The sequence below is a fragment of the Ictalurus punctatus genome, chromosome 3 (assembly GCF_001660625.3).
Source record: "Ictalurus punctatus breed USDA103 chromosome 3, Coco_2.0, whole genome shotgun sequence".
NCBI classification, from domain to species: domain Eukaryota; kingdom Metazoa; phylum Chordata; class Actinopteri; order Siluriformes; family Ictaluridae; genus Ictalurus; species Ictalurus punctatus.
Window position 1 is genome coordinate 30,522,950 of NC_030418.2, and position 17,472 is coordinate 30,540,421.

A 17,472-nucleotide genomic window follows, 5' to 3' on the forward strand; every position below is an offset into this window, starting at 1 on the left:
CAGCCCCGAGTGACGCAATCGGACTTACTGAGGGACTCGTATGTGAGGTGAAAATGAGGACTCGGACGTTTTGGCTTTATATCGTGGCACTTATGGTCACAGCGGTTGCCGAAACAAACAGCTTTGGCACTGGTTACACTAGGACAAAGGTTGATCCCCCTCCCTCGCTAACATGTCCATTTCAGCAGGCTCATCTGCTGTCTGTACAGCCTCTCTCCAGGGGAGATCCTCTATAAATTGCTGCTCACATGTGCTCCTGGGTCCCCCCCCCCCCCCCCCCGTTAAGGCATGACTTCAAAGACAAAAAATCAAGAATAAGACGCATAGGATTACCTTTTTATCTTGCAGTATTTTCCTTTAATCATGGACTACTGTTTAAAATGGGCTCATCCATTAAAGGAACACGACAGACACATTTATATGCTGAAAAAAAAAAGAACTTTGAAATGATGGAATGAAATGAAAGATTGGGGGTACTTTTTAAACTCCAACAATGTTTGTTTAAAGTAAGCCACAATCGGTGGTGCAGTAGGTGGTGTTTTTCCACCTCACATCTCCTCGGTTCGATCCGGAGCTTGGGTTACTGTGTTGGCAGAGTTTGTGCATCCCCTACCACCCCCCACCCCCCCACCCCCGTGTCCTTGTGGGTTTCTACCGGGTTCTCTAGTCCTTCTACGTCCCACAAACATGCTGGATGTGGATTGCCTACTCTACACTGTGTGTGTGTGTGTGTGTGTGTGTGTGTGTGTGTGTGTGTGTGTGTGTGTGTGTGTGTGTACGCGTGCATGCGTGCATGGTAGCTCTGAAATGGATGGTCTTATCATTGAGGGTGTATACCCACCACACACACACACAGTGTTCCTGGGATAGACTCCGTATTCACTATGACTCTGACCAGAGTCATAGAGTCTTGATTTTACTGAAGATTATTCCACCCATTTCACCAAAACTATAAAGGCGCTAGTCTTCTCTAACTTGACGCTTTCCAAACATTTTGTGGTACCCATGTGCCACACAGCTATGGCTGTAACACAAATTCCTCCCTTTGAAAAAGTAGTTCCCCCTCCAGTTCTGCCTCTGGACAGATTATTCTGGGGTGGCTGTGGATCAGGTGGTAGAGCGGGTTGTCCACTAATCGTGGGGTTGTCGGTTCGATTCCTGACCCACGTTACTCCACATGCCGAAGTGTCCTTGGGCAAGACACTGAACCCCAAGTTTCTCCCGATGGCAAGTTAGTGCCTTGCATGGCAGCTCTGCAGCCAGTGGTGTGCGAGTGTGTGTGAATGAGAACCAGTGTAAAGTGATTTTGTAGATCCGCTAAGGTTAAAAAAGCGCTGTATAAGTGCAGAGATTTACAAACACCTTGGCTAGAAGTCTCTGTGCAGCGCTTTGCATGAGCGTTTATTGATTCCTACACAGCCGTAGGCTTCTATTGTGAAATAGTTTCAAGTACAGGTTTGTTCTCTGCTCAATACAATCATGTGGAGAATCTTGTCAAACACACACTATAGCTGTAGAAGATTGAAATTAAACTGAAAAGCATTGGAGTATTCCTTTAAAATGCAGATGATGTAACACCCCCCCCCCCCCCCCCCCAAAAAAAAAAAAAAAAAAAAAAAAAAAAAAAACCACCTCACAGTAAAACCATGCCTAACCTTCAGGGGCATCTCTGGATGAGAATCTGAGTGTGCCCTCTGTCTGTAAAAACTGTCCTTCTGTACACAGCACCATTTTGCTGTTTGGTAAAAGCTCAAAATATGAGAAATGAGAAAGCAAAAAGCTGCAGCTGCAGCAGGGTAAAAGTGACTCAATCTGGCAACTCTCGCAGCCAGGCCAGCTCTGGGTAGCAGTGAGGAGACAGGAACTATGTCTGTACTGGGGTGAAGACGGAGAGACACTGCAGAATATTACCACTGTTCGGCGAGACTCACACTGACAAGGTCTTGGCAGAGAGGGTGAGTGTGTGTGTGTGTGCAGGTTTGTGCACATCTGTAACTGGCAGCAATGTAAGAAATTAGTTTGCATAGAGGAAGAAAGGCGTGTGTGTGTGTGTGTGTGTGTGTGTGTGTGTGTGTATGAATGTTTAGACCTTAGAAATAAGAGTGCTTGATTTCCCCATATTTCACCCGGTTTAATCTGTTTCCACAGTGATCATAAAATCAGGAAGGCACTCAGTGCTTTCTCTCTTCCAAACAAACTTCAATCTCTATGAAAATCTATGTGAGTGTCTGTGTGTGTGTCCTTCACACACACACACACACACACACACACACACACACACACACAGAGAGAGAGAGAGAGAGAGAGAGAGAGAGAGAGAGAGAGAGAGAGAGAGAGAGAGAGAGAGAGAGAGACAGACAGACAGACCGAGATGCATTCTTGTGTATTGCCCATAAAATCTGTGTGTGTGTGTCTGTGTTTGTCTCTGTGTGTGTGTGTGTCCTTCACAGCTAGAGAGAAGGGGGGGCAGAGAGAGAGAGGGAGAGAGAGGGAGAGGGAGCGGGAGAGAGAGAGATGTATTCTTGTGTATTGCCCATAAATATGATATAATCCACAATATTAAAGCTTCTTTTTTTGCATTAAGGATTGGTACTATGACGATATTATATCATTATTAATTATGTCACAGTAAGCGGATATCTTCAAGATTGTCGTGATATTTTTGTCACATTGCCCACTTTGTTTGTGGGATTATTTGTTATTATTCCTATTATTCTTGCATGCTGTGCACAAAATGAATAGTATGTTGTATCTAATAAAGACAAAATGAATAAAAAACCAGATCCACAACTGAGAACGTGATGAAATGGTTAAGCTACACATGCACAAAAGTACGACTATGCTATGGAGGATAAAATTTTATTTTATTTCATTTTTTAACCCAAAAAAACTAGGAACAGCCTGGCACGATACTAATTCAGTCTCATTGAAATGTCCATGAGGTTTCAAATGCAGGATTAAATAAACTCCAGATCTCAGAAACCGCTCCAATCTCTCTAATTAATCCCAACATTTTTACACAAAACTGTTGAAACTCCAAGCAAAACAAAGCCTTTCATTTAGAAAAGAAGTCACCGTATTGTATTCCCATGAAATAAAAACTTGACCCAAAGCAATGTAACCTGATCACTCAAACACAAGCTTTGCAGCTGCCACCCATGTGCTGCAGGAGCAAAACATGCAGAGGAGGAAGAAAAAAAAAAGAAAAAAAAAGGAGAAGGAAAGAGACAGACAGAAAAACAGAGAGACTGACCTCCCCAGTTGTTGTCCTCCATTAGAGCGGACAGGTCCAGTCGAGGAACGTCCTCGCAGCCGTCTGAAGGCTCCGGGCCGTTGATGGCCTCCTGGATCTTCATGGCAGGCGTCTAGCAATGGAAAAGGAGTGAGAGATCAATGTAAAATACAGCAGAGCAGGAGCTGGGTGCTCCTTAAGTTCAGTGGAGTGCTGCCTCCTTGTAGTCCAGCCCATGAGGCAGGGTGGGGAGGGGGGGCGGGGCTTATACACCAAACCCCTGCCTGCTGATCTGTCCTGAGCAGAAAAACATCCTCCCATCTGCCTCACACACACACACATACACACACCTCCCTGTTGAGCCTCCCTACACTTGTTTGTCTCAGTAGCTGGAAAAGGCGGGAGAGAAGCGAAGAGGGGAGGAGGGAAAAAGGAGAAGGGAGGAGGAGCAGGATAAAAAGAACACACTGAGCACGCAAGGCACGCAATCCGACTGACAGGAACTTCTGCTATTGCATACATGACCACGAAACAATAGAGGTTTCCCTTTCTTTTTCTTTTCTTTTGGATTTTATTCCATCACTCCCTCGTTCATTTTCTCCCTCTTTCGAAATGCTCTTGCTTTCCGCTTTTGACTCGTGCTCGAACGTAGGCAGTGCATGATGGACATGTCTGTCCTTTTAACCAGATGCACATATACACACACAGACACACACATGACATGGACACACACTCATACACACCCAGACTTCCAGTGTTAAGGCGTGGGATTGGTTATTTTCAGAGCAGATCCTGGCTGTGCAGTAAGGATGTGGAATGCTTCTCCTCCCTCTTTCCCTCTCTGCATAACTGACTGCATGACAACAAGCTCCTCTAAGAGCTCCATTACCACTAGCCCTCTGACTGCGGCTGCTATTACTGATACGGCATCGTACAAACCCCAAGCACTCACGCTGATGGACTTTTAACAGCTGATAAGCTGATCTAGTGCTACGAAACACACCGCTGTTTAAGGCAACATAATGCCTTTGGAAGGTTTTTTTTTTATTTATTTATTTATTTATTTATTTTTTTAAACCTACTATATCAGATAAAGCATTTCATTAGTGTAATTTATATTGTTGCAAAGCCAAACAAAACAACAACAAAAACATTTGTATTTTTACAGTTCTAAAACTACTAGAACATTCCCTGCTGGAACCCCCCCCCCCCCCCCCCCCCCCAAGAAACCATCAAACAAATTCTAATGGTTTTCACTCCAAATTCCCTTTACAAACTATCTGCTGTTAACCATTAAAACCATTACAATTATTGGTCCTTATATAATAGTATCCGCTAGACATAACATACCAGCAATATAACGAAACAAATCACCAGTAGAGACCCACAGGGACCATTACATTTTCCATTAAAACCAATATTGTTTCTTCTGCCACATAAGGCTAAAGCACTTTAAGAGCGTTTTCACATTGAACCTGTTCTTTGACCCCAGATGTGTTCCCGAAAACAGATCTATTTCACTTACAGTAAGTTCTCCACTTCCAGGGCTGGGCATCAGATAATTACTGTAGCCTAAATCCACCCGACTCTGTAACTGACGCAGTAACTTTAACTTTGTGGTGTGAGTAGCGGAGAAATCACGTGTCAACCTGCAGAAGGAATTCCTCTCTGTCAAAACGAGCCCAGAATTGATCTTTGTCCCCGTTGTAACCTTTGAACCCTTAAGGTATCCTGTCATATTTATGTTGTTCAACCTATCACATCATGACAGAATTTATATACATTGTACTACTTAACACTCAAATAGTGCTCGGTTGAAGGATGCTGTAAGTGCAACACTGAAGACACAGGGCAGGATGGATACTATACTGTACATTAGCTACAGGACAAGTGGAAATTAAAATGGCTGCTAATTCAAATACTGTGTAATCGTACAGAAATACAGTTGTGCCCAAAAGTTTGCATACCCCTTGCAGAATATGATAAATCTTAATACTGTTAACAAAATAAGACAGATCTGAGAACAAATGCAAGCAATTTACCAGGAAGCAGCACCAGCTGTCTGTTTCTCATATATATATATATATATATATATATATATATATATATATATATATACACACACACACACACACCCAGGTATGTGTAATATATACCTGGGTATATGTATGTATGTGTATATAAAAAGCTTAATTCTCTAATCAAGTCACTCATAACGTTTTCTAACCCATAATGTAAACAGCACTAAGTAGTCTGATCTGAGAACTGTCCTAATGGGTGTGTGTGGTCCTAATACTCTAAAGAGCATGCTTGATAGATATCCTTCGGCCCTTGACTATCATCCTATCGTACTGCTACGTGACTTGTTCGGCATTAAAACCAAACCGTGCATGATCACAGACTTGGAGAACCCTGAAGAGCCTGTTCAAACTGTGAACACATGGTGGAACAAGCAACGTCAGCCTTGGGATTGGTCATGCTCAAGCTTACACGTTACCCAAGATTAGCCCCGCCCACTTTTCAGAATGCAAGTGGAGAAATTCTGGCATGTAGATATTGGAAAATCAGAAATTACTCATACTTCCATATTGTGGTCCATAAAAGCTGATTAAAGCTGATCAATCATGGGTTTAGCACCTCTGGCATGTTAACAGTGATTGAGGTACAGACCGTTCTACCTGCATCCTGATATTGACCATAATATGAGCCTGAATGTGATCTGGCAGCTGTATGGATGCTGAAACTGACACACAAGTGAATCACGCTCCATGGAGAGTGAGTAATGTGCAAACGCCATCTGCTGCTGCTGCTGCTAAACCTAGTCGGAGCTCCAGCAACGGAAAATTCCTGTTCGCGTTCCTGTTATTGTTTACCGTAACATGCCACTTGGTTCTTATTAAAACACATGCACGCACATACGTTTGTTTTTGTGACATTACGTATATTCCACAGGGGTACTGAATTCTCAACATTAGGTACTGATTCACTATCTATACCAGCAACTCTGTAGGTGGTTTCGGCTGTAATTCAAATCACAGGTTTATATTAATGCACTCGTTTTAATATATTATCATTTAGCAACTTAGACTGGAACTTGTAGAACAGATTCTCCACATAATCTAAGACTAATGAAAGGAAAAAAATATATAAATAAATGTGATATTGTTTAACAAAGAAAAACATATAATCATTGATATGAAGTTTTACAGAAGGAGCCTCCAGTGTCAGCTCTTTCAAAGAATCAGTTTTAGTTTTCCAGCATGAGAAATCTTCAGGATAGACGACTTTACACTTTCCCATTTCTCTGACATCCATCCATGAATGGCTTATCCTACACAGGTCATGGGGGAACCTGGAGCCTATCCCCGGGAACTCTGGGAACAACGCGGGGGGCACCCTGTGTGCCAACCCATTGCATGGCACAACTATGGACACACGCTACGGACAATTTGGAAATGCCAATCAGCCTACAGTGCATGTCTTTGGACTGATGGAGGGAACCAGAGTACTTGAAGGAAATCCCCAAAACACAGGGTAAACAGGGCGGAGGCGGGATTCGAACCCCCAACCCCCAACCTCGGAGGTGCGAGGCCACTGTGCCCTTTCCCTGTAACATGACAAGTGCTTTTTTTCATCTTATTTAAAAAAAAAATAAAAAAAAAATAGATAGAGAGGCTGGTGAGATTTTACTTATGTTACAGTACAGTTACATTTATATAGTGCTTTTCTAGACACTCAAAGCGCTTTACATAGCGTGGGGAGGTGGAGGGTCTCCTCAACCACCACTAGTGTGTAGCATCCATCTGGATGATTTACCTGTTGGCAGCCATAGTGCACCAGAACACCCACCACACACCAGATATTAATGGAGTGGAGAGAGTGATGTAGCCAGTTCAGAGATGGGGATTATTAGGGGGCCATGATGGAGAAGGGCCAATGGGGGAGTTTCACCAGTACACCGGGGTTATACCCCTACTCTTTTATTATAAATGTCCTGGGATTTTTAATGACCACAGAGAGTCAGGACCTCGTTTTTTTAACGTCTCATCTGAAAGACGGTGCTGTTTTTACAGTATAGTGTCCCCGTCACTACACTGGGGCATTAGGATACACACAGGTTGAGCACAACCTGCAGGCCTCACTAATACCACTTCCAGCAGCAACCTTTTCCCCAGGAGGTCTTGCATCCAGGTACTGGCCAGGCTCAACAATGGTTCGATTCAACGGGAAACCAGGAGAGTACTGCAGGGCGATATGGCTCTGGCCATGTTCCAAATGTTCCACAAGATTACATGCAACTATAAACTGATAAAAAGTAACACATGAGATTCTTTAATCAAGAACAAAATCTATCATTGGCAGATTTGCCGTATAAAAGGAATAAAACGCTTACTTGCATGCTGTAGGAAAATAATCAACTCCAGGATTGATAATAGAAACTCTACATTGTGCCGGGCCTCAGCACATCACCTTTTTGTTGATTATTTTCCTATAACAGCACACCCTAAGTGTTTTATTCCTTACATATCTAATAGGAATTTTCTAGCTCTAACCTTAACTTCAGTAACCACAAAAAATGCTTTCAGTTTTAGGAGGTTGCACCTTTTTTTTTTTTTTTGGTTTTCCTTCATAATCAGGACATTTTGATCCTGACAATTCAGAAACACACACACACACACACACACATAAATAAATCACATCAAAGCTAGCAGTACACAAACATCTGTTGGTAGGCAGTAAAATGCCTCGATCTAACCAGAAGCAGTTCTCATATCTATTTTCTTAATTCCCACCAAAATGTTGAGTCATGACGTAAACATGGTGAAAGAGCAGGTCAGTCCCATAAAATATTTTTATCCGGCACATAAAACGAGACAACTTGAGCCAAGTATACAGCATTTACTACCATAATCCATTACGTAATGCTTCTTAAATCAGAGATTATGCCACCTGAACTATTTCTTGATTGGAAGATTCCGGATGAAAGATGGTTTCTGAGAAACAGGTTTTAACTGATGGGATTTCTTTCGGAATATTTAGGTGGTGGCCTGATCAATCAATCCAGACAGGCGTCATTCTCATGTAAATATTCGAGTATGAGAGATTCAGCCTTTAATCAGTCTCCAGTGCTGGTTGTTTTTAGTAATAGGAAGCGCGTGAGAGTTAATTCAATCAGTCCACATTCTTTACATGATGCTTAATAGAAAACAACAAACAGTACAAGATCAAATCAGCAGTAAACAGAACTCAGTTAATCACTTCAGCTCGTAAGGGCGAGGCTGATTTCTGAATGAGGCAACTATGTGATTTTATCTGAAAGTGTGTGACTGTGCTGCGGTTCTTCACTCTAGTTACATAATCACAAGTAACCCAGTTCAGTCCGAATCTCCCACGAGGACGACTGCCCTAATAACTGCCTAAAGCTTTAGAGAGTGGGATCTTAGACATGTGCACACACACCCACACACACAGTGCTTCTAGTGTGTGAGTACTGATCAATAAAGCATAAAAACTGTCAGTAGATGAGCCTTCACACTGCATTACAGCGATGAATTTGTGTGTGTTAGAGCCCACACTCTGCACTCATATATAGTGAGATGATTAGACATCCATCATCTATTACATCTAATCTAGACCACTATTTCGATTTGATGTACACAAGGTCACCGACTCCACGTTTTATAAATAAGTGCTAGCAAACAGTTAGTTTCGTCTGTTTAGTCAACTCCACATATTACATTTCACATAATGTTAGCATGAGCCTAAAGCCTCAATTTTAAACTGTATGTAACGCATTGCGGCCTTCTCACGACGAGAAGTGGAGCATTCAATTCTGTGCATACTCGCACTGGTTTAATTCAATTCAGTTTCATTTGTATAGCACTTTTAACATGGTCACAAAGCCGCTTTACAGAAATATAGAAATTCAGGATATAAATGTTAACTTTATAAATTTACCCCTGTTTAATAAATAAAACTTGCAGATGTCTGTAAATAAGATAAACGTTTATTACCACTGCATACAATCAAGTACAAGGTTCGTTAATCTAATGAGATTTTCACTCCTTCGCTCTGTGTCAGGATTAGCACGGTTACAGTACAAGTAAAAATATCTTGAATATAGTAAGACTGATTTAGAAATTTCTATCACAAGGCAAATATTTTTGCTTCTTTCTAAAAATAAATAAATAAATGCTTACAATTAGCAAAATTATCTACCAATGGAATAATACTAATTCAAGCTTAAAATAAGTAAAAATATCTAGAAATAGGTTTAATATAATTCATTTTATATTTCGTTTGTTGTAATATTAGATAAATTTGACTGTATTCAAGATCATTTTACTTACCAAGACGTCAGTGTTGACTACAAACTGAAATATCCACGTGTTGTTCAGATTATTGACACACTTGGATACCATGACCATGTCAGGCAAAATAAAAATGAAAAAAAAACAAAAACATAACAGTCTGACAGTTTTAATTATTAATAAATATTCCTTAAATCAAGCTTCTATCCAATAGAACTACATTTTTACATTATAATACATTTTGTATCAGTTCATCTACAGATATCTAAACATTGGATTTTAGTAGCAATACACCTATGGTTTTTAAGAAACCTATTTAAACAAACAACAAATAAATAAATAAATGCTGGACACCATACGGGTCACTTTAATTCCTTCCATGGAAACCTGTTTCTCAGAAACCATCCAGTGTCCTTTCTAAACAAGAAACGGTTTAAGTGCCATAAACCCTGTGTGCTGATTTAAAATGCATTGTTAGCATGGGGTGCAGTCATAATTTTTATAGCTCAGCCTTCTGATTAAGCCTTTGGTGCAAAACCCGAAATACGTTTTCCTGAAAATCACTCGCATTACAAACTCGTTCAACCCTGGAACACTGCCACAGTGTTATAAACACACACATAAACGGCGTGAGTTTGAAAATCAGCAAAAGTACATTATTAGTAAAATATGTGTAAGTATGTATGTGTGTGCATGTGTATATCTATCTATCTATCCATCTCTCTCTCTCTCTCTCTACATAGATAGATAGATAGATAGATAGATAGATATTGTTCTCTACAGAATAAAACACATTACGGCAAAATATCATATTCTATAGACTGAATATAGAGGCAAGGACAGAGCTAAGAGTCTAAGAAAGTAAACCTTTTATGGCCCTTAAGGATTTTTCAGCTGCCTCTGGGGGATCTCTTAAACCCTACAGTGGAGTCTTCCAAGGGCCCTTAATTATCCAATGAATCCATAAAGAACCCTTTAAGAACCATTTTTTCTAAGATTGGATAATGCATGCATCATTCATTTAAAAAAAAAAAAGTATTAAATTTGTTTTAAATTTGCACCCTGACATTTTTAGGAAACACCGTTTCTGCTCTTCAATGCTTTCAAAACTACGTATGCACTTAGCAGATCTTTATCTTTGTATATTACGAGCAAAATGAAATCCACGACCTCACTACTCCTAATGAAATATTCACATACTAATTCAATGAATGAAAGTGTCAGCGTTAAACTCAGATGTTCAGGATTTTCTTCGTATACCCCAGCCTGTCAGGAAGCTGGGGTCAGAGTGCAGGGTCAGCCATGATACAGCACCCCCTGGAGCAGAGAGGCTTAAGGGCTGTGGTCAAGGGCCCAACAGTGGCAGCTTGGCAGTGCTGGGGCTTGAACCCCCGACCTTCCAATCAGTAAGCCAGAGCCTTAACCACTAAGAGTCTTTAGTATTTGTACTGTAGCTGTCAGCATGTACAGCACTGTACTGTGTGTACAGTAATATTATTGTCATGGTCGCAAATCATATGCAAAGTTGAGACGCTGTGTTCTAACCACTGGAATGTAGCCTGGTATCAAGTTGCAAATGGCATGCACAGTATCTGTATGTGTCCGTGTGTAAATACAGTGAGGTTAGACAGGAACTAGTTTACAAGGTGGCAATAAATTAGTATAAGGGTGCGGTTTGTATTGTTTAAAAGTGTTCAAATTGTTGTTTAAAAGATATTATAGAACAATTGCGGATTGCAGTATTACCATGCGATGGATCTAGTTTTGATGAAAAATTTCCAGAGGTGGAAATTAGCATAGCCCCCCCCAACCTTTCATTAAATGCCATTTCTTTAGCCATGGGGTTCACCGTACCTGTGATTTCGGTTTCCTGTATTGCTTAATGATTACTGTATCGTGTATAGTCTACTGTCTGTTGTGTGTATTTATCAGTATTTACACTGTCTATGACTGTTACATATCCTCTTGTCTGACATGTTAACTGTAGCACTGTGATTCTTTGGGAACTATATTTTATTTTCAACATTAAACCTGTATGTGAAGAGACGATTGACAATAAAAGACGACTTAACTACTATTCTTTGACCAGATCTGGATGAGCAACTAACATGATGGCAGCAGTTATCTTTTTAATGCTTAACCCTTAATGATTAATAATAGACAGCTGATGTAAAAAAGTCATTATGTTTTGTGTTACAGTGGTGCTTCATGACACTGCTTTTGACCTGACTCTGATTCTGAACTGATGAGACACATACATTCATTTGGAATTTGAAAACAAACAAATAAACGCATACTTCTGCCAATTTGTCTTTAAACATTTGTTCTTGGCATCAACGTTTTTTTTTTGTTTGTTTTTTTTTGTACACGGTGTGTCGTCAGGTCAGGGTAATAGAAAAGAAAGTGAAAATTCTCCCCTTTCTTGACTGATTGTCTTTAGCCCTGTAGCTGGTTTCTGATCCAATAAGCTGCCTTTAGCTAAACAGTTGACGTAAATGCACGTGACCGGATAAGCCACAACAGACGTAGTACTACAGAAGCCGAGCTGGATCATGGGTTAAAAACCTTATTTTCTGAATTACTGCCTGTTTTTTTTCCCCAATACATGAAACACTTTGCTACAGTATGTTTTTCACTTCAGTCCATTAAAATACTTTACTGGGTCTGCATCCATATACTTAGTCAGAGGGTGAGGGGAAAATGATAGTTGAAGAAGAAGAAGAAAATAAGGAGAAGTAGAGAAGAAGAATATAAGGAGAAGAAGAAGACAAGGAGAAGAAGAAAATAAGGAGAAGTAGAAGATAAGGAGTAGAAGTGAAGGAGAAGAAGAAGAGAAGGAGGAGAAGGAGAAGAAGAATAAGGAGAAGAAGAGAAAGATGAAGAATAGAAGAAGAAAAGGAGAAGAAGAAGAGAAGAAGAAGAGAAGAAGGAGGAGAAGAAGAAGAGAAGGAGAAGAAGAAGAAGAGAAGGGGAAGAAGAAGAAGAGAAGGAGAAGAAGAAGAAGAAGAAGAAGAAGAAGAAGAAGAGAAGGGGAAGAAGAATAAGAAGAGAAGGAGAAGAAGAAGAAGAAGAAGAGAAGAAGAAGAGAAGGGGAAGAAGAAGAAGAGAAGGAGAAGAAGAAGAAGAAGAAGAAGAATAAGAAGAGAAGGGGAAGAAGAATAAGAAGAGAAGGAGAAGAGAAGAAGAATAAGAAGAGAAGAAGAAGAGAAGAAGAATAAGAAGAGAAGAAGAAGAAGAAGAAGAGAAGGAGAAGAAGAGAAGAAGAAGAAGAAGAAGAAGAGAAGGAGAGGAAGAAGAGAAGGAGAAGAAGAAGAAGAGAAGGAGAAGAAGAAGAAGAGAAGGAGAAGAAGAAGAGAAGGAGAAGAAGAAGAGAAGGAGAAGAAGAAGAAGAGAAGAAGAAGAAGAAGAAGGAGAAGAAGAAGAAGAGAAGGAGAAGAAGAATAAGAAGGGTCAATTGCAGTTGGCCTTAAAGGCAGCTCAGAGTTGTAGAAATGACAAAAACACAAAAGAAACAGGTTTTTTATTCAGGTAAAAAATAATAGTTGCAAAACAAGATGAAGAAATGTGCTCATTCGTGTTCAATTCCTAAGAAAGAATTCTTTCATTAAAACAATACAAACCGCCTAATCAGAGTAAGGGCATGTTTTATTTAACCTCCTTGGTGCAGCTGCTCTGTCACAGTGCCACAGCAGACTGGCTCGGTCATGGCTGTGATGCTGGTGTGAGAGCATGCCAGCTGGCCGGACAACAATGCTACAAGAAGGAGGTGATGGCAGAAAACAAGCCACTTCACTTGGGTACGAAGTGTTTGTCCAAGAAGTAGCAATGTGAGAGTTCAGTGTGTGTGAGAGCTGACGGGATCACATGGGTTGTGGTGTGGGACCACTGTGAGGGGTCGGCCGCACCAGGATGTTCCCACACTCGCAACCAGTCAGAAAGCTACATCTGACTACAGGGACATTTTAGCATAATAAATAAATAAATAAAATTGTGTTTATACACAGTACTGTCCAAAAGCACCTGATTTTGTTTAAGTGCAAACTTTGTTATAGATTTTCATCTTATGATTTCTGCATTTTTGAGTCAGTACAAAAACATTTTAGATTTCCTAACATTAGTTTTGCAGCATAAAATCGAATGTTTGTATGTCATTGAGGAAAGCAGCATATTACGTAAGAGACACTTTTCAGACAAAAAACATAATGGATTTCGCTGCAGAAACACACTCACCAGCCACTTTAATAGGAACACCTGCACATTTGTGCAGTTATCTACTCAGCCAATCATGTGGTAGCAGCGCAATGTATGAAATCATACAGATACAGGTGCAGAGTAATATTCAAGAATAATGTAGAAGTCATAAAATAAAAATCTATAACAAAGTTTGTACTAATGCACAGCACAGTATATATATATATATATATATATATATATATATATATATATATATATATATATATATATCCATCTATCCATCCATCTTCTATACTGCTTATCCTTCCTTCAGGGTCATGGGAAACCTGGAGCCTATCCCAGGGAGCATCAGGCACAAGGCGGTGTACACCCTGGACAGGGTGCCAGTCCATCACAGGGCACACAATCACATACACACTCACACACACATTCATACACTACGGACACTTTGGACATGCCAATCAGCCTACCATGCATGTCTTTGGACTGGGGGAGGAAATCGGAGTACCCGGAGGAAACCCCCGCAGCACAGAGAGAACATTCTTATCCATAGCACATAGCTCATTTACATTAAACTGTGTGTCTGTTATGAGATATGAGAAATATGCATAAACCAAACCCAAGTCTCCATCTATCAACGTGATCGCTAACATTTAGTCTGATTGCTTCATATGTGTAAAATCCCACAAAGACACCAAGACAACCAAAGGAGGGACAGAAAAGATAAACAAAGTGCACGGGCTTACCTTGGGATGAGCTGAGTTGTTTGTTTTCCATGCTTCCCTGGAACAAGTTAAAAAAAAAAAAAAAAAAAAAAAAAAAAGGGCATTATTTTACAGATCCATTCGTAGTTGTGTTAGAAGAGAAAGTATTTCGAAACCAAACAGGAAGCTCCTTGAAGCTACTCTTCTGCAAATTCACTCCAGTCTCAGCAGCTCCCCAGCTGATCTGAGACGACACGGTGAACGTGATAACTTTCACCCAAAGCAGATTAAAACTGATTTAAAAAGCACTGCATCCCCTGCCTTAGGAGTCCCCAAAAGTGTTGCATTAATAAATACTCCACTGCATTGAAGTGGTAACAACATATTTCAAAAAGGAAACAACAAATGAACTGCGATCTTGATTTAAAATCTAAATAAATGATCAGATATGTAAAAAAAAAAAAAATGTTATTAAAAAAAATTTAATATGCAGATAAACGTGTGTGGGTATATTTTCAAAAAACAGTCCAATTAAATGCAATCCAGCAATCAGTTGCCTTGTTAAATTACTAGCAGTAGTATAAATATTTTATAATATTAATACCTGTTATGTGTAGGCTCCACAGTATCTGCCATGTTTCTGTCATGTGATTTGGGTGAGCTGTGATGCTGAAATAAAAAAAGAAATAATAATAATATAATTAATAAATAAAGAACAAATCTCTAATTACTAATGCTCGCTAGTTGTAATTTGACAGATTTTCTGATTTTAAGTCATAACAGCTAACAGATATGCCATTTTCTCTGAGTCAATAATACCGTAGCTGTATACCGTAGATTCGCTTTGCCCAACAATTATAAAAACTGTTCGGTAGTAAGCTGGTCAACCTCCTGTAGTGTGGATGGAATACTGACTGCCTCGCAACACTCCGAAGTCAATATTGAGCTCATGTGTGAATATTAAGGAATAAAACCCAACTGGGTGTGTAGTTATAAGAAAATAATCCATGCTGCGGTGGTGTAATGTGGTCTGATACGAAGCGGAGGATTATTTTCCTATAACAGCATGGTCTGGAGTGTGTTGTTCCGCTTGTACCACAGCGATTGGTCAAAATTTGCAATGCTTCATTTATTAATGAACGACACGTTGCATATTTTTATACGGTTTATAGATAGATTCGGTGTTGTGGAACGTCCACGAGACAAGTCAGTTCCTGTTATCACTTACATTACAGCAATGATAAACAGTTGTTCCGAGCATAGACTAATCTGTCCTTCTCAGCACATCTATCATGGGCTTATTGAAACTGGACTGTTGCACCACACGGCCTTTTTCCAGTCTTCGACTGTCCAGTGTGGGTGAGTCTGTACCCATGATAGTCTCAGATTCTTGTTTCTGTCTGGCAGGAGTGGAACCTGATGCCATCTTCTGCTGTTGTTGCCCATCTACCTCGAGATTTGATGTGCTGTGCGGTTCTGAGATGCTTTTCTGCTCACCACGGTTGTAAACAGTGATTATTTGAGTTACTATAGGATGGTTTTTTTTTTTTTTTGTGTGGGGGGCACTATTCTGTATAAACTCTAGAGACGTGTGTGGTGTGTGTGTGTGTGTGTGTGAATCCCAGGAGATCCGCAGTTTCTCAAATACTCGAACCAGACCATTTAGTACCAATAACCATGCCACGATCAAAGTCACAGAGATCAGACGTTTACCCCATTTTGATGTTTGATGTGAATATTACCAGAAGCTCTATACCTGTATCTGTATGATTTCATGCATTGCACTGCTGCCACATGATTGGCTGATTAGATATGTGCAGGTGTACAGATGTTCCTATTAAAGTGGCTGGTGAGTGTGTTAGCATTCCAGTACATGTGAACAATTTGTTATTAGAGAAACGATAACATATTAGAACGAGCACATTAATATCAAGCTGTGACAGAAAATGAATCAACAGTTTCTAACCAATCAAATTCGAGAATTCAACAGTGATGTGGTATAAATCATAAAACAGACCAAAGCAGTTGTGGTGATTCTCTGCTGTAGTTTTCCCTTCGGGGCGTCTCTGATGGCAGCTGATGCATGTAATGGCTGATCAGTACGGGGATCTGAACATACCAGCCTATAAACATGTCAACAAGACCTCTTTGCTTCAGCAGTCCCTTGCTTCACATAAAAGCTTGTGGTAATTGAAGCCTTATTAGGCTGTCTGCAATTTCGCTCGAACGTTCCACAGGAAAGCCTGCCCTGCTTCTGGTACAATTAGGGCTTATTAGCCTGTCTGTTTTGTTTTTTTTCTTCCCCCCATCGTTTTCTAGAACATACCACATCTCTACCCGTGATCTCTCTAGCTATACTGCCATCAATTACCGGGCTTGAGTCCTTGCCTTTCTGTGGAATGGAGAGATGGTTTCTGAGAAAAAGGATTTGCTCGGGGACTATTCAAAAACAAGGTTTGAACTAAGAATGAGAACGGAGGAAAGACGGAGTGTGCAGGAGGAGTGACGGAGAGCAGTACTCACACTGAGTGAGCCTTTGTTATGAGACAGCTCGGTGAAGGTAGGGCTCTGTTTGGGTTTCCTGGACCTGGAGTCCTCATCAGCAGCAGACGCCAGCCTCCTCTCACTCTCCTCGGTGGTGCTGATGCTAACGCTAGCACTGCTGCTCAGCCCACGAGACGGGATGTTCTCCTTATCAATGCCATTCCTGAGAAAGAAACACAACCTGCTTTCAGAAAAGCGCTGAAAATATACAGTAAGCACGTTCGACTGAACTTTCTCCTCTCATACTATGGCAAGCAAGTCACCCTAATGTAACTTATAAGACATAGCATATTTGTCTGCACCTTCTCTTATGTCTGGATAAGTCGGCATGACTGAGCAGAACAGTTTTGTCTCTGACCTTGAGTTTACAGTCTATTCCTGGCAGAGTCCCTTTATCGACTGGAGCAATGCTGTGAATCCAGAGAGACAGCGGGAGAGCAAAGTCCCTTCTCCAAGCCAAACAACCTCAGAGGACCAGGGCTATTCT

General features: G+C 40.5%; 1 protein-coding gene across 5 annotated transcripts in view; it reads right to left on the bottom strand.

Moving 5' to 3' along the window:
* fam13a (family with sequence similarity 13 member A) overlaps window positions 1-17,472 on the bottom strand; it is an 83,431-nt gene that overhangs the window by 11,670 nt on the left and 54,289 nt on the right. For all 5 annotated transcript variants that reach the window (XM_053679880.1, XM_017463495.3, XM_017463496.3 and 2 more), the window contains 4 exons: window positions 16,965-17,148; window positions 15,046-15,110; window positions 14,484-14,520; window positions 3,254-3,365 (listed from right to left, as the gene is read on the bottom strand). In XM_053679880.1, coding sequence (XP_053535855.1) covers window positions 3,254-3,365; window positions 14,484-14,520; window positions 15,046-15,110; window positions 16,965-17,148 — 398 coding nt within the window. The remainder of the gene's footprint in view (window positions 1-3,253; window positions 3,366-14,483; window positions 14,521-15,045; window positions 15,111-16,964; window positions 17,149-17,472) is intronic.